Source organism: Semicossyphus pulcher, unplaced genomic scaffold (genome assembly GCF_022749685.1).
Source record: "Semicossyphus pulcher isolate SPU_LCO1_2020_fin unplaced genomic scaffold, fSemPul1.0.p SCAF_24, whole genome shotgun sequence".
Classification (NCBI taxonomy): domain Eukaryota; kingdom Metazoa; phylum Chordata; class Actinopteri; order Labriformes; family Labridae; genus Semicossyphus; species Semicossyphus pulcher.
In genome coordinates, this window is record NW_027211698.1 from 4,145,195 (window position 1) to 4,171,903 (window position 26,709).

The 26,709-nt window shown below is 45.8% G+C and overlaps 1 protein-coding gene across 1 annotated transcript in view; it reads left to right on the forward strand.

The window, feature by feature from the left end:
- The window catches only part of pard3ba (par-3 family cell polarity regulator beta a), a 229,683-nt gene that overhangs the window by 150,775 nt on the left and 52,199 nt on the right, over nucleotides 1-26,709 (forward strand). The window contains exons 20-21 of the mRNA XM_069675514.1: nucleotides 13,323-13,430; nucleotides 14,708-14,998. Of these exons, the coding sequence (XP_069531615.1) occupies nucleotides 13,323-13,430; nucleotides 14,708-14,998 (399 nt within the window). The remainder of the gene's footprint in view (nucleotides 1-13,322; nucleotides 13,431-14,707; nucleotides 14,999-26,709) is intronic.

Here is a 26,709-nt window from a genome sequence, read left to right on the forward strand (position 1 = left end):
AGCACAATAGCACAAAGAAACTAACCATTTAAGGCAGTGGTAGCCCAGCAACCTTCTCGTTCTTACAGGTAAAATTACTGTTTTTGTCAATGAAGTCTGGTGGCTTTGAAGAGAGAGACGATATCAGCTGTTTCTGGTGCCTTACCTTAACAAAAAGGTCTGTATCTGTAGCAATCCTTTCTGTTATGTTGTCAGACACTTTAATTAACAAGTTGAGCCTGTCCTTTGCAGAAGAAGCACTTTTAGTTGACGTTTTAGATCTTGGTATTTTCCCTGAATATTTACGTTGCAGCAAAATGAGTTAAAGTAGGGCCCACACTTTATAAGACGCCTTCAATATTCAATACTGATAGATTCTCTGTTGCGTAAGGAGCAATCTTCAGGAAGCTAATCACTCACTCGATTTCTCCAGGAGTTTTGCCAGGAATCATTTTAGCAGCGAAGCCGAGATCTCATTTAGAAGTGGAACTCTTCATTTTAATTTCTGCCGCTGACGTCTGTGACTCATCCCACTGAGATACATGATCCCCACATTTATACAGTGAATTATTGCCCATAAGGCTAATTATCAAATGAGACAGTGAGCCGAGTTCCATTTGTGTTGATCAGCGTCACGATCCATCAATTCCTATCGAGTTATGACATTTGAATTGACCCTGAGGGACGGCCGCTTTGAAGTGCAGACACATTCGTATCAGCGAGACAGCTCGGCGACATTTCAGCGGCCGGCTGCCCATCACTCACCGGCCAATTAAAGGTATTCATGTGGCCACAGGAAACAGTCACGACCAATTAGCATTTGATCTTACGTACTCAAGCACACACATACACAGAGAGCGCAGGGCGCCAGGAAGTGATTACACCTCCAATGGCTGTTCTGTCCTATCCGGTCATCTTCATGCCGTGAGTGATGGATGGACTTCCTCTGTCATTTAAGGTCTGCTAATGACACACACATGCAGGAACGCACACACACACACACACACTCTCTCGCTTTGTACCCCCTCACGTATCTCCCACTGAAACGCACGCAGAGCGTGACCCCTGCCTTCCAGTCGGAGAAGGTTAAGTGTTTCTTGTCTGAGGATGTGTGGAGGGCCGGAGGAGCCAAGAGTGTAACCTTTCCCAGTCTGCCAATGGCTCTCATCTGTTGCCGCGGTGACCCAGCCTTTCTCCTCGGCCTCCAGCCGGTAAAATGTTAAGACTTTTGAAAAAGCCTCACAAAGTTCAGGGATAGTTTTCAGCAGTAAATACACCAACACGAGGCGGTTTCAGGGTGTCGCGTCAACACGTCTTCCCTCACTTTAAAACCCTTTAATCTAGAAGGATCCTAAATGAATTAAAATGCATGCATGCACATTCATTCTTCATGCATTAATATTCACTGAGCAATAAAGAATAAAGGCAGGAAATGATAATTAGACCTGCATAAACAGGGGGAGTTTCTGCTAGTGGTGGAGGATGTAGCCATGCACTTAGTTCTGCCCAGGTTTATAGCTATTAACGCATCATACAGGAAGGTCAACATACTGCTGTGGCTCAGGAGCTACAGTGGTCCATGTGTCGAAGTGTGACACCTCCTCATATCTAAAGACATTTTAGCCACAGCTGTTGTGAAGACTGGATATCCTGCACGGTCACTACTTACAAGACTACAACTAGTTTACTGTAAGGATTATTTCCCATCATGCTCCTGGGGGAAATTAAGAAGAGAAAAAAGGAATGGGTCAGAAACAGAAGCGCTAATATTATTTTTTTGGCTTTTGTGCCTTTATTTATAGAGAGGACAGAGGATTGTGTTGGAAACGGGAGGAGAGAATGAGGGATGACGTGCGGCAAAGCTAACCCAGGGCCCCCGCCTCGAGGACTTGTCACGCTAAGCTAAACCGGCGCCCCTTCTCCCTATATATTCAAACTTTCTGCAAACAACAGCCGCAACAACACTTTGTCCTGCTGTCACAGAAAGTAATTCTCCAACTATGGCGTCACATTCAGTTAGAACACGGCGACAGCAATCCTCCCAGGAGCCCCTTTCATGTTACCTATCTACCTGCTTGTCTTGATCCTGTGTAGCTGAAGAGGAGACATGTATTCCTCGTTCAGGTGTCCTTATTTGCATGATTAAAAAAGGCGGTCAAGAGGAGAATGAGTGACTCAAAACATTTTGGACTGAGTTTAAAGTCCACCTTACACCTAATGTAGAGATGACAGGAGCTCGCCACGACTTCAGCAAAGCTGTCACAGTGTTATTCCAATATTGGAGATTTGTTTGCGACACTGACGCCGCCTGAAAGGTCAGTCTAGTAATGCCGGCATAGGGGAAACAAATGTTATTTGTGCTACTCATTAATACAGGAAATAGGGACCCTGAATTATCCAGTGAACTTCCTGTGTTTGTACCACAAAGGTTTCCTGACGCTGTCCTCCGTACGTGTGTGTAAATTCACGTCCTCTTAAATCCAACATCTTACACACAGACACAAACCACCTTCGTCAACGGCAGGCTGCGAGAACGAGGCAGGCAGCCCAGTGGTCTCGTTTAATATTAATGACTTCCTTGACAGAAGTGGGAAGGGGAGAAAAAAAAAGACAAGACAAATTGCCCGGGGCGACAGATTTTCTGCGGGATTTATAAAATATGCCACATATCAGAACGCAAACAATTAAAAGGAAGGCCGTATTTCAGCAGGCGGCCCCCGGACGGCTCAGCACGTCCCAGGCTTTACCCGCCTCCCTGCTTCCCTCTGTTCTCCCTCTGTCTCTCTTTATTCTTCCTTTGTTATGTCTGTTTCTCCTCTTTCTCTGCAACTTCTCCTTGTCACTTAATCGTCATTCTTTTCTCTTTATTCCTCCTTTCCTGCATCCTGTCTTTTCTTCTTCTTCTTACTTCTCCTTTACTTTTCTCTCGTCTATCTTGCAACCTCCTTTCTTGCCTTTTCATCCTTTTCTCTTCCCTTTCTCTTCCCTATCCTCGTCCATCCCCCCTTCTCCCTTTCTCTTCTTTTTCTCCTCTTCTTCTTTCTCTTTATTCCTCCTTTCCAGCATCCTGTCTTTTCTTCCCACTCCTGTATTCTCTTTCTCCACTTTCCTTTCTTGCCTTTTTCCTCCTTTTCTCTTCCCTCTCCTCCTCTCGCTGCCTCTTCTTGTCCTCCTCTTCTTTTTCCCTTCCCTTCCACTCTTTATCATCCCTTTCTCTTTATTCCTCCTTTCCTGCATCCTGTCTTTTCTTTCTCTTCTTCCTATTCCTCCTTAACATTTCATTTCTATCTTGCTTTTTCATCCTTTTCTCTTCCCTATCCTCGTCCCTCTCCTCTTCTCGCTTTCTCCTCTTCTTTTTCCTTCCTTCCCCCCCATCTTTATCATCCATTTTTCTTTATTCCTCCTTTCCGGCATCCTTTTTCTTTTTCCTTTTCCTCTTTCCTTTTCCTCCTTAACTTTTCTCTCGTCTTTCCTGTAGACAAATATTCTCTTCCTCCACCTTCCTTTCTTGCCTTTTCATCCTTTTCTCTTCCCTAATCCTGTCCCTCTCCTCCTCTTGCTTCCTCCGTTTTTCTCCTCTTCTTTTCCCTTCCTTTATCTCTTTCTCTGTATTCCTCCTGTCCTGCATGTTGTCTTTTCTTTCTTTTTCCTTTTCCTCCTTTATTCTTCTCTTGTCTTGCTTTTTCATCCTTTTCTTCTCCCTTTCTCGCCCCTTCTTTTTCCCCTTCCTTTCCCTAGTCCTTCCTTTCCTCCCCCCCTCCTCCCTTCCCTCTCCTCCCTTCCCTCTCTTCCCTCCATCCCTCTCCTCTTTTGTCTGACTGAAGCCTCCGTACTCGGGGGACGGGCCGGGCGTTGATTAAGAGAAGCTTTCCGTGCTCGGTGTTCCCTCGAGAACAACCTGCTGTGCAGTCACACTGCCTGTCTGTCTGCCTCCGTCTCTCCTCCTCCAGGTGTTTAATTAGACTCATTTAAAACACTTTATATCTGCAGCATTGTTTACCTATAAACTCCACTCTTCTTTTTTGCTCTTTTTCTCATGCAAAAGTCACTTTTTCCTTTGCTGTAAAAGTGAGTTAACGTAGCTTCAGAGATTAGATATCAAAATAAGAAGTAGCGCTCGAATCCTCCTCTCCCTTCTCCCTCCCTACATTATTAATATGCTCTAAGTGAAGCCGTTTTTTTCTATGATTAGCACCGTGTGGATCTTCCTCTGCTGCCCTTTTATCTCCCACACTCTCCCCGTCTCTTCTCCCGTCCTAATATCAGCCATTAATGGAAGCTGATTCAGGCCAAATTGCCGGTGTGCAGCGCAGGGCATATGGAGAGGAAGTCAGATAAATAGATTTAATTATGCCCAGTGGGGGAAAGCTCGGGACCTGCTGGCTGTTTTCATTATCCAAGAGAGGCGGGGCTTCCGCGCAGGATTGGCTGACGCTGCTGTCAGTCGGGAGAGGTTTCAACGGCCTGGCTTGACCTTGCAGTTGGGTGTGATGTACTTGTAGCCTGATCCGCGCTTCAACCAGGAAACAACCTCAAACGCTTGTTGTCTATTTTCTGCCGTTGGATGCTTCTACGTCTATTTCAGGCCTGGAATACTTTCCGACTTGTCTCACAACGCCAGATCAGGAGAAGGAGGCTCCGCGTTACATCACAACTCTCTAAAGTGTTAATCTCTGTCTCCCGTTTCTCTCTCTCCTCCTCTCCGCCGGGATACGCGCGCTCCCCTCCAAATACATTCACAGCAATCTAATTACTGCGATAACATTTCTGCTTGGCTGATTAACTGTTCTCCCCGTGCCTCCGAACGCAGCAGCATTGCTTCTATATATTCCTAAGCTCCTTACTCCTCCCCAGCCGAGCCGCACTTTTCACAGCAGCTTTGGCTCAGCCATCCATCTCTCCTCCTTTCTCTCTTTCTTCTTATTCTTAGTGTCTCGTTTATTCTCCAAGGCAGATCGGCTATTTAGTCAGCGCTCACTTTCAGGGCTAGATCATTTACTTAGTCATTCTGCTTTTATTCTATCCAACTCTTACTCTAAACTTTGCAGGGAAGGGCTGCAGAGGTGGCCGGCCTCAGCTTGACTCAGCTTGTCAAGTAGCAAGAGGCCAGTTTAAGACATGACGCCTGTTTCCTCAGCAAATCTCTATCTATTGTTATTAGACATTACACCTGCTCCGTCCAGGAATAGACGATGCATTGAAATTCGAGAGGGGATCTCCTGCTTCAAGTTCACAGCATTAGCTCTGTGCGAGTTCAGCGGAAGCCCCCCTGACGGCTCCACATTTTAAACCTGGCACTGTTTGTATATTTTGCCATTTAATCAATACTAGAAATGCAATTTTAAGTCGATTCAAATTAAAGCCAGGTACAAAATGAGCTCCAACTTTAAACTCCTCCTTTTGCACATAAGTGGTCTGAACTGGACTCAGGGCCCTGTTGTGATGGGAGCACCAGGAGCCTTTCATTGGCAGAAGGAGTGTAGACGTGGATGAGGCCGTTCAGGTCGGCAGGAGCTGTTTTTGTTGTTGTTTTGTAAGCGAGCAGGGTTTTGAAATCTATGCGAGCGGCGACTTGGAGCCAGTGGAGGGATATGAGCAGTGGAGGGACGTGTGCTGTTTTAGGTTGAAGACCAGTCGCGCTGCTGCGTTCTGGATCGTCTGCAGAGGTTTGAATGTGCATGCAGGGAGTCAGTGCGTGAGGTTATGAGAGCCTGTACCTGGAGTTGTGTTGCACACAGGAAGCGTGTCTGATCTGCAGCACAGCGGAGCGCTGGCCCAAGCAGCTGGATTTGGAAGATCATAAGATCGTGGGAGTACTATATTATCACGCAAGAATTACGAAATCACGTGATAACATCAATATTAAACAGAGCAACACACAAACAACAGATCAGTTTGCACCTCTGAGGTTGATTATCTGCTTAATAATGGAAAAAACTGGACTCTGTACCGGTCTGAACATGGTGTTTTATTTTGAAATGACCGGATGCTCTCTGCTTTCGTGTGTGACTTCCTGTTTGGAACGATCTGATCTGTTCAGCTTAATGTGTGCTTGAAGCGGCCTCCGCCAAAAATACACCCGGAGACAGACTGCGGCACGTGCTGTGGAATCACGATCATTGACTTGAAAGGGCGCGATAGACTCCGGAGGTCGCGCCGCACACGGATCGCACCGGAGACGGATCCTGTGGAATCTGAGGGTTAGGTGAAGCTCTCAATTTACCAGTCGATCTACGTTCCAACCCTCACTTGTAGTCATGAGCTTTGGGTAGTGCCTGAAAGAATGAGATTGTGACAACAAGCAGCAGAAATTAGTTTCCTCTGCAGCTCAGGCAGGGTGCTCAGTAGAGCCGCTACTGCTTCGCATTGAAAGGCGCCAGTTGAGGTGGTTCGGGCATCTGGGGTAGACCAAGAGCTCGCTGGAGGGATTATATATCCCACCTACCTGGCAACGCATCGGAATCCCCCAGAAGGAGCTGGAAAATCTTGCTTAGCCTGCTGCCACCGTGACCCGACCCTGGATAAGCGGAAGAAAATTGATGGATGGAAGGATGGACTTTGTAACCTGGTGATCTGAAAGACGTGAGCCCCTTGTGCTTGTTGTGTGTTTCAGCTCAAACACTGTATGGCAAGGTGTTCACAGGTGTCGTCAGGTCTGCAAGCTCACACACATGATGTACACATACACACATGTCAGTTATATCCCTGTGCTTAAAACAAGACTTCTTCCACACACACACACACACACACAAATCGAGTGCCAGACAGCATTCTCACATCCCTCGTTATGCCTGGCGATAACCAGCCACCCACTGACTCCCTGCTGCAGCAGATAGGAGAGCTTATTAAAACTACACTCGACTCTCTCTGCGCACCGTCAGACTTGTTGTCACAGTTGCAGAAAACAAAGCGGCCCTAATGCCGAGGATGGAAGCAGAGGAGATGATTTCTTGAGAGATTTACGGGGAGCACGACGCCGCGATGCCGCTCGGTCTGCAGAGAGATGTTTGCTTTGTGGCTGCAGAAATGTGACGCAATTTGTTAAGAGAATTACGTGTAATAGTTAAGTGAGCTCCTGTGCCCTCTTCCTCCCGTTGCAGAGGGCTAATTGCACAGGTCAGGCTGGTGACATCACCGCACTGCCTGGCTGTGATCTTCCTGTTACTCATAGAGGCCTCATTAGAGCGCGGCTAACCGAGCGCATGCACGTCGCCCCCCTCTCTACGGTAATGAGAGTGACAGTAGCTGTAGTAATTACAGTCAGTCTGATTTCTCACCGGCAGCTTGCTTTGCAGAGAGTTTCCCGGAGACGCTGGCTGGCTGTCCGAATCAGGGTGTTGATTCTGTAAAGTGCTGTCGTCATCGGCTATGATGGCTGACGCTCTGGAGAATAGAAAGAGGAAGAGGAGGAGGAGCTACTGGAGGGGCTCAGATGACGTCAGATTCCTTTACCCAATAGTCTCTGTTTTTCAAGCCACATGTCTTCTGAGCATTTTGACACAAACTCCCATTTACTGAGAAAATGTACTTTGTTTGAGACCTCTCTCAAGATCACATGCCATAGATTTCTCTTCTCCTACTAATGGTGCTTTTACACCTGACAGCTTTGGTCGGACTTTGGGACTTCACTCTGAAAGTCCGCTTCGTTTGGACAGGTGAGAACACGCATTCGAACTCTGGTGCAGACCAAAACACCGGACCATGGTCCGCCAGAAAAGACGGGACTCGGTCTGTTTCCAAACGATCCACAATCCGGTTCGCTTCAGGTGTGAACATAATCGGACTCTAAGTAGGACCTGATACAGGAAGCAAAGCAAAACACAGTGCATTGTGGGTTGTTAATGGGTGCTGACGCTTGCAGAGACAGACACGCAGCCAGGCAGAAAGATGAGAAGAGGACAGACGTGGAGGAGCGACGAGGAAATGGAAATATGGGCCAAACAATTCAAACTGTTCAGGAGAGTGGAACTGATCAATCTGTGGAAGAATGACGGTTAAAAGTAAAAAAAAAAGTCTACAATTCTCTCTCTTCATGCTCTCTCTCTTTGTTTCCTTTAAGGAGTTTTCCCACATGGAAATTCTGACCAATCAGAGAGCAGTTTCGTCGCACATCAAAACTTTTGGTCTGCAACATTGTAAAAAATTGGTCTTTGATTCAGATCAAACAAACGGACTTTAGGTGTGAGAGCACCCTAAGTGTTTTAGCAGCTTAGTAGTAGTTTTCAACGAGGGGGACGTTGCTGCTTTTTCGTTGCAGAGCGCCTCACCTTTTTTCCGCTCTGAGCACCTATTCTCATTGTCCGATCTGATGAAAGGAGAGGCCGGCCTTCTGTCAGTTTATAATAGAACGGTTAGGTTAATGACAGCTAATGATTCGGTGGTTGCCGTAACAACAGTTACAACATCGGGCCCTGAGTCTGATTATGTTCTCACCTGAATCGGACCGTGGTTCGATTGGAAACGGAACGAGTCCTGTATTTTCTGGTGGACTACTGTGTGGTGGTTTGGTCCGCACCAGAGTTTGAATGCGTGTTCTCACCTGTCCAAACAAAACGGACTGAAAGCGCACTTAATCTGGCTACCGATGAACGCTCTTAGCTGCCAAAAATTTTATTGATATTATAATTTAACAGTTTTCAGAAGGGGGAAAAGTGATAACGCTGACTAAGGAGACAGGAAGTGTAACATGTCATCTTTGTTATAGAGTATCTTTGACTAACTATTTAAAGAAGGAATAATGATCTTCACATGCCTCTTTGTATACTGAGCAATGCATATATGCTAGCTCAGATGCTAACTCATACAAGCACTTCCTTACTTGAGGGAAACTTGTATTTAATGCTCACGCAGAATAGTGCATTAATAACTGCTTCTAATATGCAGCAGGTGTGACCACATGCTTTATATACAGTGACAGATGTACTATAAGGACTCTCTTTCCCAGCATTCAGTGCAAGTCCTGACGTCCTCCCGGCGTCCCCGGCCCTGCAGAGGTGACGCGAGGGCTACGGCGCGAGCCGGCGGGCTAATGATGACAGCGACACACTAATAATGGTTCCCAGTAGCTCGTATGACAGTGGGGAGTGTATTAAATGGGACACCAGAGCAGCCTGACTCACCCGGACCCCCTACCTCCCCCTAATGAGAGTTTGATGGAGTGGTTGTGTAGGTAGATAATGCTAAGTTAATGAGATGTCCTATTCCATGAGACTGTTTGCAGTTCCCTGCAGAGCTGCTGCGTGTGTGTTTCCTGCGTTGATGTATATTGCTGTCTTCTCCAGCGTGTGTGTGCGTGAGCAGTATATTGCTTTCTAGATTATAGAGCGCGCGTGTGTGTTTGTGCATTTGCTTACCTCCGCTTGTCCGTACAGTATATTTCACTCATTTGTTTCCATCCAGCTGCAGCCCGGCGCTCAACAGGAAATTAACTGTCATATTTCAGAGGGAGTGACAGCGCAAAAAGTGTCCCGAGAAGCGACAGAATTAATAAACGAGACAAAGAACAGAGAGACAGGTAGGCAGGGAGGGAGAAAGGGAAAGCGGAGGGACGTCGTTAGCTCGCCGCAGAGGGAAAAGATGGAGTTTTGGCGATGAAAAAAGGATAAGATAATGGCAGAGCGGGGGATAACCACCTCCCTCATGGCAGGTACATGTCTCTAATTGGGACTCCCACCCTCCTCTCTGCGTCCCCCCCTCCTTCCATCTCCTCTCAGACAATGCAGCAAGAAAAAGAGGCTTTCCTAATTAATGCAGATATAATGATGGGTCCAACTGTGGACCTCTGCCCCCTCCGAATGTTGATTAAGGAGATCCGTGTGTGTGTGGGTGGAGGCGGGGCTAATCTAGCAGGCATGCTGAGCCAGATAAAGCTGGGATTTTTGGATAATCATACATTTATGTGTGATATAATTATACGTCTATTGATGCACAGATTAATAGATATTCCTCTTCCTATAATACTGCGTTCTATACTGAGGTAATTGGTATTCTGCTTTTGGCTCCGGCATAATGTGGGAGTACTTAGGAAATTAAAATAGCTCCATGAAAGCAGAGGAATATTCTGCGGCAGCGCCCACACTTTCTGTGGCATGTGATCTCCAGGAAGTGAGGGAGGAGAGACTTTACAGCAGCACCAGTGACATTACCCGAGGAGAAAATAAAGATGAAACGAGGATGACACGTTTAAACTCTCTAAACTGGCTGAAAGAACAGGGTGAGACCGCGCAGGGTGCCAGTTTCCTCCCATTTTACACATCAGGTTCAGTTTGTCTGTAATGCTTCTGTGGCAGAGAGGAGTGGCGTCACGTCTGAGGGAATGACGCTGCTCCAGAACACCCACACAGGTGGACTGAGTCATTGTGGACGGTTAGACCTGTGCTTGCGGTGAAGATGACTCGCTTGACCCATGCAAGGAACTTAAAACTGGTTTGAAATGTTTTGCTTATAGGGTTTGTTTTTACAGTGGTTAGCACTGTTGCCTCACAGCTAGGAGGTTCGTGGTTCGAATCCCAGTTCAAAAGAAAAGGGCCTTTCTGTGCTCTCCCCTTGCATGCGTGGGTTCCCTCCGGGTCCTCCAGCCTCATCCCACAGTCCAAACACATGCTGGTTAGGTTCACTGGTAACTCTAGGTTGTCTGATTAAGGTTGTCTGTCTCTGTGTGTCAGTCCTGTGATTGACTGGCGACCAGTCCAGGTGTAACCCCGCCGGCTGGCGGCTGGGATCGGCTCGAGCCATCATTAGGTGAGATAACAGAAGGATGGATCCACAATTTTGGATGGATTTTGCTTCGGTTTGTGTTCACACGGCAGCTTCTACCAGTGGACCAAAAGTTATGATGCGTGAGGAAACTGCTTTCTGATTGGTCAGAATTTCCACGTTGATCTGAATGCACCCTAAACCACATCTGGGACCTTGGTTGGTGCCAATATTCAGCCTTTTTATCTGCTAATGTGACGGGTTTACAGATCTAGTATGAAACACATCAAACATGTCGCATTATTGGATTTAAAACCTGGATGGTTACATCTTGGCAGGATGAAAATAGCCATTGAAAGAGAACTAAACCTTGTAGCCCTGATGCTAACATTAGCTAGCATACTTCTCTTGTCAGAAAACAAACATCTCACCCTCAGTTCATGCTGAAGAATTGACGAACTGTCCTGACTGGTTTGACAGTCGACTCGATTAATCAACTAATCGGCTGAATGTCTCTGATTTGTCTCTCAGCTTTAAATGTAGTTGGAGGTTCTTTTAAGCATGTGCTCACTAACAAAGACAATAAACATGAGTTCTTTATTCAAAAATATGGCTTTAATAAACTTTGCTTCTGATTTGGCTCCGACTGAGACAGAGGAGGAATAAAGAAGAGAGAAAAAGAAGAAGATGGTTCTTTCTACAGCTCTACAGTTATATTAATGTTAAGAGCCAATACAACCCCGTCTAAAGCTAACGTTAACTAGCTGAGAAGCTTTTTATCTTATCTTTGCAAGTCTGCATCATCCACAAGTCCAGCATGCCTTCTCTTCAAATGTTTGTGCTCCCGTGATAAAGAAGGTCCGCTTTACAAATCCTGCAGGCGATCCTTTTCTCTGCAGCGTTGAGGCTGCTCTCAGACGCGATGGTGTTGCATCGGCCGTTGACATTTTGCTATGTGTGTTTACCTGTCGCTGTTTTGCACGTGCAACTCTCAGCAGAGATAGTAAGGATGCGAGATGGCTCACCGCTCAGCAAACAATTAAATTTGTTCGCAACTAATTTCGCCATCGATTTAAGTCGACAGCATCAACTAATTGTTGCACCTCTAATCCAGACTTGTTCAGCCTTCTGCTTTCCTCACATTACTACGACTTTTTACGCCTCCCTTTTCTTTACGTCTACATCCCCATAAGAGATCGAGTGAGATCGCGAGAGATGCCAGATGTGTGCCATTATTCTCATATCTTGCAGCGTTGCATATTTGAGATTAAAGAGCAGAAGACGTGTGAAGCTCCTCCTTGTGTGCATGATGCAACCTGATTTCAGAATGTGTTCGGATTTTCAAACTCCTGTGGCAGAGGCAGAACGTGACACCACCACTGTGTGCTGCAGAGAACAGTTTATGTGGGCGTTAAGGCGCAGAGAAATAGGGTCGCCCTAATGTGCAACAAAACCCACGGGGAAACCAGGTGACAATCAAGTGAGTCTGTAAACAAGAGGAGGTTTAATCATCCTGTGTTAGGTGACTGTGTGGGAGGATCATTAATGTTGGAGCTTTAAGTAAACTCCCTTGTATGCAGACTGTTTAACGGGGCAAACGTTGGACATGCAAGCATACGCGACTGTTAACTGCACTGAAAGCGGCTCATTTGACTGCTCACCTGCGTGCACCTTCGCAGCACAACAGAAGCAGTGTGACTACCTGCCTCGCCTGCCTGGCTGCTGGCAATGTTACCACACACAGGTGGAAGTGCAGCGAGCGCATTAGCTAAAAAACAACACTAATTGGTTTGCAGGATGGCGCCAGGCCGACACGGCAACCCTGTCCAGGTCTCACCGCCGCTCTGATGCCGCCGCCGCCGCCGCCGCTCTCGGCCAGGCCAGCAGGTTACCATGCAGGCCACGTATCTGCCTGTAGCAGTAATGAGAAGAGCCGCGCCGTTAATGAGATAAACACAGACATTAGATTGGCTCAGCGGGGGCTCGGAGGGAGAGGAGCGGGCCGGCGGGTGTGAGAGATAGAGGAATGTGAAGTATTTAGAGGAGAAGGCTTTGTTAATTCCGTGAAAGTGTGAAAGGAGCTTCATTATAACTGGAAAAGAGGTGACAAGTGTGTTTTCCTGAGAGAAGAGCGAGAGGAGAATGATAATGATGATGACGCTCGTAATGGCAGAGTTGATAAGAAAATCATAACACACTGAGGAGTAACAGCTCTTTTATTGGGCACAATGCTGAAATATTCATGCTCCATATGCCGCGTGGCGACTCTACCGCTTTCTCATGTGCCCGTACACACGCGCGGACACACTTGCACTGTGCCTGCTGTGACATTATAACCACATCTATCATTAGGCAGTCTGTTTTCTCAGGCAAAGCCACTAATGAACACACAGGAGTATGTTTCTGCAGTTAGAAATGTGATGCAAGGTGCGCTGTGATGATTTGCGTGTGACTTAAAGAGCCTCTTTCATCAACTCGTGCAAGCTCTGCTGTTGTTGTTTCATCATGAAAGTCTCCCAAGAAAAGTCTCCTATTACAGCACATAAACCTCACCTGAGACGAACAGGAAGTTGCAGTTCGCAATCTCACTCTTTCAGGCATTCAAAGTCTCATCGTGTTGCATCTGTGTCCCCTCTCGTGTCGTGCAGGTTTGGAAAGAAGAAAGACGACAAGAGCAAAGAAGCCAAAGCCGCTAAGAGCAAACTGGAGGCGCTGAGTGAAGAGGAGCTGGACAGGCTCCCTGACAGCAGAGGCAGGTAGGAGTCACACCTGGGTGGCGTAAGGCTACAAACACACTGTTTTTATTTTAAAACGGCAGTGTTGCTCCATATTAACCTGGCTAACAACTCATGATCACATCACTATTCATGCACCCTGCAGAGGCATGTACAGGTGCAAGCAGGCGCACACAAGACAGACACTGGCTCTGCAATCTTAAAAAATACAGGATATTAAACCAGATAAATGCAGTGAGTTTTCATGTACATATAAACAATTAATAATCATCATTTTCTTCTAACTAAACAACCCCCCCACCTACTTTTAACTCACTCACTTCAGCGACTCTGACACCCGCGTGAAAATGTTGGGAGAGTTCAGGTGGCGCGACATTTCTTTATAGAATAAATGCTGCTTACTTATACAGTATGTCATCTTCCGTTTCTAACAGTGTTTAAATGAATGTTTAATCAGAGTGATCAGCCCTGTGACAGTAAGCTCATGCATCCTACTTCTGGTCAGCACACAAACTCACGCCGTGTGTGTGCTGAAGGTGCAGCCGCTAAATAAACTCTCCTCGACACGTCCGCTTACATAGCCACAGCGTTAACAAGCACCGGGGCAAAGTGCCGCCGATAATGGCAACATACACACGCTTATAAGCCACCTCGTGTAACGGAGCGTCTGCCTCGATCATCCAGCCGACATGATCTGTGACGGCAGCAGCAGCGTCACATGCGTGTTTACAGTTTACAGGCCGGTGACAAACAGACTCTGCAGCAGGACTTTTCCTGTAGATGAATCATGCACAAAGAAATACTGACAAGTTTTCGTTTTGCACCGTGCAACAATATAGTAGCAGCTTGACGTGTTTCGCTTAATTTGCTTCATTATAGCACGTCCTGCGATGTGACTATTGCACATGCTCACATCGCGATTGCAAATGTTAAACGATAAATCGTGCAGCCCTCTCACTCGCCCAAAACAGCTGAGCTCCATTTAGGTATACTTAATAAAAATAAAACATAAAAATGTGATAATTGTGATGCAGCCAAACGCTCTGTGTTGTTTTTCACAGTTAAGAGTGTCAAACGAGAGAGGACACTTCTGAAAGAGCCAGAAATCATGGAAGAGCGTTCGTGTAGAAAGACGCTGTTATTGACACCTTACTTGACAATTATTGTGATGCAGCAGCGTGCACCCACCTGATCCTGCAAACAACTGCACAGCTGTCTGTCAGAGACCGACTAAAGATCATGAAGTGAAGACTCATGTGTCCTCTTGTGTAACTGCATCCTCTCCTCCTCTCTGACAGCTACGATCCACGCTACGCCGAGATCCTCTCCGGCCACCTCACCCCCGACCCCGCCTCCTTCCCCGACGTGGAAGACGACGAGAGCGACCCCAACTACGCCCGCATCAGCAACTTCCGCCAGCCGCCATCGCCTCAGTCGTTTATCAGCCGCACGCCCTCTCCCGCAGCGCTGACAGGAGGTTCTAACCCGCTCCGGGTCTCATCTGAGGAGCTGGACGGGCTCTACGCCAAGGTCAACAAGTCCAGACCCCCGCCGGCTCAGCAGAACCAGCTGCAACCGCAGGCAGACAGGTGAGACAGGGAGCGAGAGGGGGGCTTTTCTATGTGTTTGTTTTGTAAATGTGCGGGCAGCTTTTGCGTCTGCAGAAATACACAGAGTTGTGTGTGTAGGCGTGCACACACAAGGTCACAGACCACAGCTTGATCAACAGCAGTGAGGGAGTATTTGCACATATCTACATTCATGGTCTGCCAAGCTGGAGAATGCATAAAACATGAATGCATGCTTACACTGTAAAACACTCTCACACACACACACACTTATACAGTAATGCCATGCATAATTTATGCAAGTCGTCTGTTACGTTTGCATCTTTTTGACCTCTGTAAATCTTTAAAACCTCTGAAAACATGATGATTATTTCGACTTTATAACATTTTTGAGTAACATTTAAGAGTTTCAGGCCGCACACGAGAGTCTCACCCCTTCTCCCTGTGTCTTATTCTTTTGCACACACACCTTTACTGACCTGCAAACACACTTGATTATATACAGCATCCAGCTGCAGCACCACACACCTCTGAAAGCCTCCGCTCAGTCCTCTCCTCTATTTCAAATTTGAATCAAACACTCCTCACACCACCAGCTGCATCCTCGCCTGCTCACACGTTGCACTTTGATGTGTTGCAGGCAGAAGTGGCCAGCTGTTGAAATAAGATATGAATGCAGAATAAATACAACTGCAATAACTCAAAAGGATGCAGTATGTGGAATCATATATATACGAACGCGTCCGAAATGTCTTCACCAGGCAGAAATCAGCTGTCACGGCTTCCCTGCCAGGCCTGCTCTGCCGCACATGCTCAGTCGGACAGAGGTGGTTGACTGCCAAGTACATCATGTTCATGGCCATAAAACCCTCCTCGGTTGCCTTGTCCGTCTGTATGACATCATTGTCTTGCTGCATAATCCTGCTCTGTCGACCTAGCATGAATGTGCACAGCCTTAAAGCTAAAACTGCATAAGAAGTGGACGTAGCTACACGCCTGCATTCTTTCTAATGGCCAGCAGGGGGCTGCTGAAAGACGTTAGATTGTACAGAAGTCTTTATAACCTCAGTAAACACTTTCCTAATAAGTTTATGGTCTCAATCTTTACTTTCAAGTCTTCTCAACACAGCCCGATGTTCATTTTCTAACTTATGCTCCCAGTTCGTTCTTTTAAAGATAATTTGTTTCAAGGCCCCTTTTGTTTGTTATTTGTATCACAGCTATTGAACTGAGTTGAAACAAAAAACTTTTTAAAGTGTATTCCTCGGCCGCTTAAAGGCCCGCTCCGGTGAACATCAAGTGTTTAACCTTGTAGATATCTCCATGTGGTGTTCTTCATCTGCTACAAGACATATCAGGGACAACATCAGCAGTCATCTCCATGGCTGGGCCTGTCTGCTTTTAAACTGCAGTGTACCAAGGACAGGCTGAACAACACGTTTTCAGATTGGCAGGTTTGAGACGTCACAAACCTAAGGAGCCAATCCCATTAATGGAAGGGGTGACGCTATGCATAGTATTATGTGTAACCTATGGCAACCACTTCAGCCATGTGCGAGCCAGCTGTAACCGTCATCGTCATTTTTGCTCACTCACTACTGACTACTAACGTTAACTTTACTACTAATTACTCGATTTAACAAGTTGCCGCTAAACGACGGCAGAGACGTGTTTTGTTTTCGCCACGGAGGGGGCAGTTGGAAATTAGCATAGTGGGCGGGGCCTAAGCCGTTTTTTTAATGAGGTAGAAGGAGGAGATGCCTTGGGAGGATTTTTACAACCTAATTAAACATATTTTGCAAAAAACTTCAACAACATCAGACACAATTTATTATTTCAAGCAGAGCAATTTATGTCTTAAAACATGACTGGAGATGGTTCTTTAAGAGTCCGCCATCTTGTTTGCATTGGCACTCAATGAATCATGGGATACGTTGGGCCGTGAAGGATGCACCCGATGAATAAGGAGGACGCATTTGTCGGCTGCATCTGAAGGAGCCTTTGAAATGGGATGGCCTTCGAGGTGCCGCTGTGGCACAACCGGCCTTCGAATACGTCCTTCGCAGGATGCAGCCCCTGAATTGGGACACAGCTAATATCACTGTCAACATGAATTATGGATGCAACTTGCTAGTCTAGCTAGCTGTCGTGTAGCTGATAATTTAGCAGTTGCTAACCCCCCTGTCTACTAAAGCTCCACCCTCTCCTCCAAGTAAAGTCTCCTCTGGTTCCAAAAACTATTTCCTAAGCTGAATAAACCTGTAGCTAAGTGCAGAGGAGGCTTTTTGTTCGCTCACATATCAAACGCTTTCAGAGAAACAGGAGGATTACTGCTGCAGACGTACTTTGCTTATCACTGTAGTCGTTCCTTCCGTATTATTTATTATAACTGCAGAAGTTTCTGAAACCTCAGAGTTTAATTTGCAGCCAGTTTTGTATGTGAGACAGAACAGGAGGAACCGTAGCGAGGATTCTTATGCAAATGTAGCACTTCCTGTATGAAATAATGCCGGCCACATTAAAACTCCCCTCCACTAAACTGCCTGACAGAAATTACTATTGACTTGCAAATCAAAAACTAAGCCCCAGACACCCAATCTCATCCAGGAAGAGAGCGGATACAGAGAGAAAGACGGAGAGAGGCTGGACATGCAGGAGGAGGGGACAGATGGGAATGGAAAGCAGCGACAGACGGAGGAGAGAAGAGAGGAAGCAGGACGAGAAAGAGGGAAGAAAGACAAAGAAAGCCAAGATGGAGAGAGATAAAACGTGTTAGAGAGGCTGAGTAAATTCGTGACAGAGGAGAAGATGCAGACAAAGGAGGAGGAGGGATAATTAGCCACAGTCTAGCAGCCTGACAGATCTGTTAGACCACTTTAGCTCTCATCCACTAGTGCTGGGTACTTCATTACCAGCCTGTTTTCTCCCTCCTCTCCCTCTCTGCTTCACTCTCTCTCACACTCTCGGCGTGTCACTTGTCCATTCTCCCTCTGCTGTTCTTCTGATAATATAGATTAGATAGTCTTAAGCATTAGCATGATGGATTGGGGGGTCTTCTTTGGCTTGTTAGCTCCATATGTGACAGAAGTAAAAGCCTAATAATGCAGCTTTTGAGGCGCTGTTACTGCACGTTGGTTTATAGAAACTCAAATAATCAAGCTAAAGCTGTACATTCATTATCTTTCTTTCTAAGCATTGCACAGATAGTTCTCTAGCTGTATAAAACATATTTGCAATCAGTAATTAAGAATCTTATTGTCAACAAATACAATTATTATTTGACTGATGTTGTAGTGACAGGAAATAAGCCTTAACAAAGGTCCCCAACTGAAGATGCAACACAATCGACTACTGCACCTCCCTCCTCGCAGGCCTTCCTGCATGCACATTCAATGTTCATATCCCTCCACTGGCTCCCAGTCGCCGCTCAAACCCTGTTGCTCGCTTACAAAACGGCAACAGGTACAGCTCCTGCCTACCTGAACGCCCTCATCCAGGTCTTTGGTGGGTTAAAGCTTTAAAGGAGAGCCACTGTGAGTCAAAGCGGGCGTCCTAGATGGAGGAAGTGTAGTTTAGTGAGCTCCTAGGCCACCAGATGACGTGTTTTACGTAGTCTGGCGGAGGTTTTCCAGGGCCCATTGGAGAAGCGGATAGCGTCCTCCAAAGGCACAGAGAGAAACTGCATTTTTTCTAGCATAATGACATTAGCTCCCCATAATAGCATGATAGGACTGGGGTTAAAAATCGGCGATCTGGCCCTTTAAGAAAACGTAACATAACAGGTCGTAAAGAGACATGCCGTGTCGTGATAGGAGCAGGCGCTGAGACATGCTTTGCAAACCTGTCACGCTGTTGTCCCTGCATTGCTCTGTGTACAAAGATGTAGCTTAAAAAGTGTGCTTCCACGGTCGCCATCGATGTGACTGGTGGGTTAGATTCATAAAATTCTTAACGATGAGTCATCTGAGATATTTTCAAGGTTTACGTGACGAGAAGCTAATTTGTTTTGCAATAACACAACAAAATTTGTTTTGGGCGTTTAATATCTCTTATATAATAAGAGATAAATGAACAAATACAACGGAGCAAAAGATTATTAAATCAGCGAACTAAAGACCCAGCTCGTTCATGAACACTGGAGCCACTGATGGTGTATTGATGACGGTGCTGTACACCCTGTGCATTGCCTCTGTGCACTTCGGCTGTATGTTGCCACTTGCTTGTGTTGTATTAACTCGCAGATGTATGTCGCTTTGGACGAAAGCGTAACATTGTAAGAGGAACCTGAGATTTGGTACCCTTAGGCCACCATAATCACACACGTGCCACTTCCTTTTTACTTCTATTTGAAACTACAACTCCCAGCAGCTAAAGGTGCCTCTATTCATTCATTAAAAAAAATGTACTTCTTCACTAGTGACAATCACCTCCTCCCTTCTCCAGCCAGCACAAGGATGCACAGGTGCTTTGCAGAAGTCTTTTAGTTAGTAGTTCACTGCCTGTTTCCCCGTGTGTTCTCTCGTGGCATCTCCTCCGCTTGCATCAAAGGCGGGAGGGATTAGGACACAAGGAGAGGAGGCAAGTAAAGGATTCGAGGATGTAAAGATCTAAGATCACTTTGAAAAGAACAATGTTATCATAACTCAATCAAAGGAAGTAATCTGCAAGTTGCACTAAACCAGGATTCCCTCAAAAATACCTTGGGCGGCCATCTTTGCATGACACCACATGTACTCCACGGTCACACCCATTTACCTCATCGTTTCCACTCACCACCTGTGTCTCACTCTGTGCCGCTCATTCACAAAGTCGGTACATCTGTTTAAACACACACAGCTAGCCTTTCATTCACACACACACGGCCAAAAATAGACGCTCACACAGCCGCCCACATGTGATATGTCTGCGGGAGGAAGCCCGGTGTAGCTTAGCAACAATAGCAGCTGTGTGTGGTCCGCTGAGTTTTATCACACCGCACAGAAATCATCAAATATAAGTTAAAGTGCAAACAAGCCGTCTCAAATGTCAGAGCTCCTACACAGTAGCATGTGCAGTGTGTGTGCTAATGCTAATATAGCTTTATCCCAGTGTTTGTGTGCATACTTCTGCATAGTTCCGCTAACAGAGACACGCTAGCTCCCCCCCTTCTCCCCTCCCTTCCCTTCCTGTCAAGGCCCTCAACAGTGGACTCCCAGCACTGTCTCCCTAATTTACTGTCGGACATTTTCATTACGCCTCCAATGGCAGGTGTGTGCCGTGATGGGCGTCACATTTGATTAGAGCTATGCTAGAGGCTGACCTGTGGAGAAAAAAGGTTAGCTATGCTTGTCAAATTTTATTAGCCAGAAGGCACTCTTTGTTGCTGGAGCAAGAAACAAGGAGATGAGATGAAAGAGAAGTGGAGGGGGGAAAAAGAGAGAGAGGGAGAGATGTAAAGACCAGAGAGAAGGAGAGAGTTGTGTTACAGCGAAAAGGAAAAGCTTGTAAGCTAAGACAAGTAGATGACACATCAGTGAGCATGCTCCCAGACTTCTACCGCGGTTCAGGCTGTGGCACGAGGAACGCGCGCCTCTAAAGTTTATCTGACACTGTGACAAAGATCTTAAATCTCTGCAGACAGGCTCGACTAATTGCAAAAGAAGCTACAAGGTCTTTTGGGTGTAAATTTGCTGCTTCCCTTCAAAAGTCCTGAATAGTGTTCTGTTTCCTTTTCCCCTCCGCCATCTTTGAGGCGCACTTTTACTCCCCTACAGACAGAAGCAGAAGCAGACGTTATATAAGACAGATTGTGGTGCAAACTGAGAAAAAGCTCCTCTTGTTTTCTGTGCATTCAGTCGTCAGGCAGCACCTGTCTGAGGAGGAGCTCAAAGAGAAAAAGGATGTGTTGTTCCCCCGGAAAAAAAAACACATCATTAGTGCAGACTGCACATTAAGTCGTTTTTCTTTGCCTTTAAAGCCGTCTTTTATTTTATCCTATTTCAGAGCAATTAAAGTTTTCTTCTTGCAGCTTCGTGGTCAGATAAACAGAGGAAACAGCTCCTGGAAGTTAGTGTTGGATTGTTTGACGGCCGTGTCTAATAAAAACAGATACATGATGAGTGATGAGTCTCAGATGCTCGGGTGTTCAGTGTGGCAGTGGTTCCCAGCTCTTTCAGCTTAACTAAAGAGTGATTTTATATTCTGGTTGGTTTTACTGCAACGATATTTTAGAGGAGCAAAAGGTCAAAGTATTTTTGAACGACTTATTTAGTCACCTGGCTGCAAACCTTTATAGGCAGCTCATGTCTGAGAGGAGAGACCTGATGATTTTATAAACCGTAGGAAAGCAGTGATTAAGATTGCGTCTGAAGGGCCATTGGGTTAGCTCAGTTGGTAGAGCACGCGCCCCGTGTACAGAGGCTACAGTCCTCGTCACATTGATTGCAGCTTCGACTCCCGGCCTGCTGGTGCATGTCATCCCTCAATCTCTCCTCCTTCCTGTCTATGTTCAGCTGTCCTTTAAACATCTTTAAAAATAATGACCACCACTCCCTTTCATTTATTTTGGTACGCTTTGAGGGGTCTGGACCTCAATGCGCGGACTCAGTTTCAAGCAACTTTTGGGGCAATAATTAGGACTAAATTTGTGTTATTGAATTACAATGTTTGCGGGGCTTTAAGAGCCAATTCTACTCATGGGGGTCAGTTTCCTGGTCATGGTGAGTGGAGGTGTAAGAGTCCAAAACGATTGTCCCGATTGCTAATGTACCCAGAAACCTGACGTAGTTTATGTCTGAGAGGAGAGAGACCTGAGTCTTTTACAAACATGCAGTCCTTATTTCATGTTATTCTGTTGTCACTTATTTTGTTGTTTTTAGCTTGTTTGCTGTTGTTACACTTCAATTTCCGCTCCTTGAGGATCAATTATAGTCCGCCGCACATAATAAACTTCTGTGTATTTCCACAATTTCATTATAACCGGCAAGACAAGGGAGGTGCAGCTAAGTATGTCCTCCTTATATTAATTTTCTTTTCTATTATTTTTCAGATCAGAAGCAGGTATCCATCTTTCCTCCGCTCTGCCGCCTCCAACTTATTTGTGCTGCTAAAAATAAAATAAAAATCACAACTTGATTGTAACTTTGGCCCGTTAAGTTAAATGTCACAGTTGATGTTTAAAAGAGAGATGCATCAGGTTCTTTCTATGGCATGACAGTGCTATATTCATGTTAAAAGTTAATACAACTACGTCTATAGATAGCTGAGAACCTAATTATCTTACCTGGGTGAGTCTGCAGCATCCTGAAGTCCAACGTGCATTACCGACGTGCTCCCGTGATAAACAAGCTGCGCTATACAAATCCTGCAGGCGATCCTTTTCTCTGCAGCGTTGACGGTGACGTTACAAGTTTTAGGATGTGATGGTGTTGCATCCGGCGCTATGTTTACCTGTCGCTTCCTGGTCACTGTTTAGCATGCGCAACTCTCAGCAGAGATAGTACGGATGTGAGATGGCTCACCCCTCAGCAACTCCGGAAAACAATGCGCAGCATTAAAAACACGCGATGACCTAACCAACTAATTATCGACTATTGTATTTACAGGACCCATGGTGATGGAATGGGACCTAAGGTGGCTTTATTTATCTATTAACTTGGACCTGAACACTTACAGGTCGCAGGTCTGGTATCAGGTCCTAGGGTGACCTATGAAGACTTCTAATAGGAAGTACTGCTGTCTGGTACCGTGTGTCTTTTGTATTGAATTGACTTCTAAGCCGGATTGGCTGAACTAGTCTTTAAGATAATCTTTGTTTAGGCCTCCTGATTTAAATTATCATGGCTTTTAGGCAGATCTCTTGTTAGCTATGAGGATTATCTGTTCAAAAGCAAGACTGATTCTGATTTGTCAAGGAGGATAAAAAGGTAGATTTCTTTACGTTTTATCAGGGAAACAGTAAAAACCTTTGTTTCAGTTTGGATTTCCACTGCGTTTCTGTCCCACTGTATTAACAATCTACAGGAAACCAACGATTGACCACGCGCTTTGATGTCTGCTTACCTCCAGCATGCAGGCAGCAAAGAAAGAAACTGCCTGCCTGAGCTGTTTCCCCCCAGTGTGTTGTGTTTAAATCAGCTGGCCGCAGCAAGAAGAAGTCGCCAAACTAGCCGGCGGCGGCGCACACTTCCTAATTAGTCTGCCCCCACACTGGCGAACACCACGGGATAGATGCTGTCCTCGCAGTCTCTCCCGCTCGCTTTCATACGGCAGACGGTTTTGTTCTCGCTCCAGTCCCCTCGCTCGTTCTTTCACTCTTTTCCAAGTTTGCAACTCCGTCTTCATGTTGCTGTTTGGTTTTTGCTCTCATTCTGTCGTCTGATGCATCTTTCATTTCCTGCTGCCGTGTCTCATCTTCTCGCTCTCTTCCTGCAGACTCCTTCCTCCTCCAGTTTCTTCTCCTCCCAGAGCGCTCGCACATCAACATGCATATTCAGACAGTCTGAAATATGGATGAAATGTGATACTTGAAGGAGAAACACGTCTGACTTAAGTGGTGTCAATTTCTGTGCTTTAGCTAATAAAGCAAGAGAAGACTTTATTGATTTATTGATTAGTTGTAGTCTGTTTACATATTGCACACTCACACTGAATCCCTTATGAACTCAAAGACCTCCGCACATCACATATAAAAGCATCTGTGTCACAGCTCATCAGTGAAGTGCCCTGATTCTGCTTTATTACAACCTGGTTTTTATCTATGCACACTCGGCCAAAGTTTCCATTTCACTCACTAAAGTAATTGCAGACTGAGAGAGAACAATCTGAACTTTCTGTCAGATGTCTGAGTAAGACTTTGGTAGCGGCCCCACCAATTTCGTGTACCGCTGAACGCTCAAAGTGCGTTATCTTTGGAGTGGAAGACAGGGCGTGAGGAGGAATAAAGTAATATCTTCTTACTGTTTGCCTTTATCTGAGCGTCGAGTTTGTTTCTTTTTCTTTGGATTTTCACTTCTTGTTGAAGTTGTATCTGTAGTCATCCATCTTTTCTTTGTTTGTTCAGCCGTAGTAGATTACTGTTTACTCACAACACTTTCAGAGAGCGGAAAAGCAGCCGCTTAGCTCCGCCTACCCTCTCTGGCAGACCAACCACTGCTGGCTGATCGAAAACGCGTCACTAACTGGGCGCCGCTTGTGATTAAGTCGCCACAGACACTCAGTCTGTAATACTGCAAATGCAAAGGCTTTCATCAGTGGGCCATAGGCTCAGTCACCATTGTGTTACTTCATTCGGCGATAGATAGAGACTTAACAGACATTTATTTTAATTTTTTACTTTAATCCAAAAGGCATCTGGACTTACTTGAAGTTCTTAAAGACGTTTCTCCTCTCATCCGAAAGGCTTCTTCAGTTCTAAACTGACTGGTGGACGGAGCTAGAAATATAAGCCTCTGTAGGACCTTTCAAAGAGAGGTGAAACGTCTTCAAGAACTTCTGCCAAGTCCAGTTGCCTTTTGGATAGATTTTCCAAGTCCTTTATGGTTGTCACCATGTTCTCAGATCTGAGTGATTACCTTGGAGAAAACAATGGGGTACATCCATTCATTATCCATACCACTTATCCTGTTCATGGTCACGTTTGGACTGAAGCCTATCCCAGCTGTCATTAAGCGAGAGGCGGGGTTACACCTGGACTGATCACCAGTCAATCACAGGTGTGACACATAGAGACAGACAACCTTTCACGCTCACTCTCACGAGCAATGTAAAAGTCTATGATGAACCTAACGAGCATGTCTTTGGACTGATGGAAGTAGGAGTACCTGGAGGGGACCCACACATGCACGGGGAGAACATGCAAACTCCACATAGAAAGACCCACTACTTTCGAACTGGGGTTCGAACCAGTATCAAATTGCACATTTAAATCCGTCATGCATCTCTCGTTTGTTTTCAACTTCCGAGGGTGGGCAAAGAAAATGCCTCTGAACACTACAACCAATCAGAGCTCGTCTAGTTAGCTAGTTCCAACATCTAGTTCATATGGCTACATGATTAAGTAGCCACACTTTGTATGTAACAAGAACTACTATACAGTCTGCTGAGATGATAGATTGAGAGCGTTCTACATCAGCAGCAACCATCCCTTAAACCTGCAGTAGATAAATGGCAATGATTGGCCCAACCTAAATCAGGTCAAATGGAAATCTGTCTGACCTGGAAGGGGGACCAGACGCATCTGCCAAAGCAAATAAAACATGAACTCGCAGCTTAGTCTGGGACTTACCCTGTAACTATCAAATGCATGGTTAGCAATCAAATGCTCACCATGTTCCTCAGCTATCACGAGCCCTCTCTAACTCCGCTGCCTCTGTAGATGACACAAACTCTCTTATATCACTCCTCTGTAGAGAAAACTGTACATCACAAAAGCTCAACACCGTTGTGTTTATGCAACTGGCCTCAGGCCTGCAGACAGGCAATCAGCAGCAGTTATTAGCTGCTGATGACAACGGGGGAGCCTACCTGTCTCCCTCTGAACACACACACATATAGGACCAGACAAATGCGTGTGCTTATAGAGGCACATACACACGCTCATGTCTCTCTCTTCTGTCAGTGTTTAGAAAGCAGCCTGCTGAATTGTCAACCTGTCAACAACTACTCAACAACCCCCCCCTAACCCCCCCTTCTAATGTTTTATCCAGAATCAGCCTCAGTCTTCAGCCATTAATATGATAATATTTGGCGTTGTCAGTGATGGAGGCCGCAGCATAATGAGATAATTACAGTGTTGTTTCATTTGGAGAGCGACACGCACGCTCAATCAAAATGGCAGCCCTAATTACGGGCCCAGGGATTGGCTAATGGGCTCTGCAGAAGAAGGGTGGTGTGAAAAAAAACCCTCAACGTAGTGCATCGGTTCTCTGAGGGTCTGTGTGTTTGTTTGCGTGCTGAGAGGGGCTGGCGGAGGGTGAGTTGGAGTTATAAAAAGCAAGTAATAAGTGAATAAATAAAGAACACAAGAGATTAAGTGTGAATATCTTACCAGCAAGAGTGTCTGCAGGACGCAGAGGGAGGTGGGGTGGGCGCAGAGATTAGTATTGATTAGCGGAGTGTTGAAACAAACCATTAAACCGATCTCAAGAAGCAACAATTAGCGCAGCACTGTGCCTTATGCTGCCTCAGATATCCATCTTTATTTAACAGAAGCAGAATACGTTTGGAAAGTTTTCATGTCGACGGGCATTCTTCAGTCTTGGGTACTTTTAGGGTGTATGTTCGCCATCTTGACATCACCCATTGGCTTGCTAACTGCTGTTTTGAAGCACTGAGTTTTGCATGGCAGCGAAAAACGACCATATTTGGACGAGAAGGAGGAGCTAGACCAGAGCAAGGGGTTAGCAAGTGCTAAGTTGTCCAGTTATGCCCAAGGCTAATTCATTAGCACGCAACACAGCTGGTTAACAGTGTTTCCCAAAGATTAGTGGTGGTGGCTAACTGGAGTTTTTCATTATATAAATTTAAAAGAGATAAAGAGCTTGCCTAGCAACTGGCAGCTAGCTTGCGTATAGCTTTGGTGGGAGAAGGAGTGGTGTGTGAACAAAACGAACCAGATAACATTATTGATTAGCAGTGTGTTTAAACAAACCATAAAACCGATCTCAAGAAGCAACAATTAGCGCAGCACTGTGCCTAATGATGCCTCAGAAGCACAGGAACTTTAGGAGAGTTTTGGTAGGATCTTGTGCTGA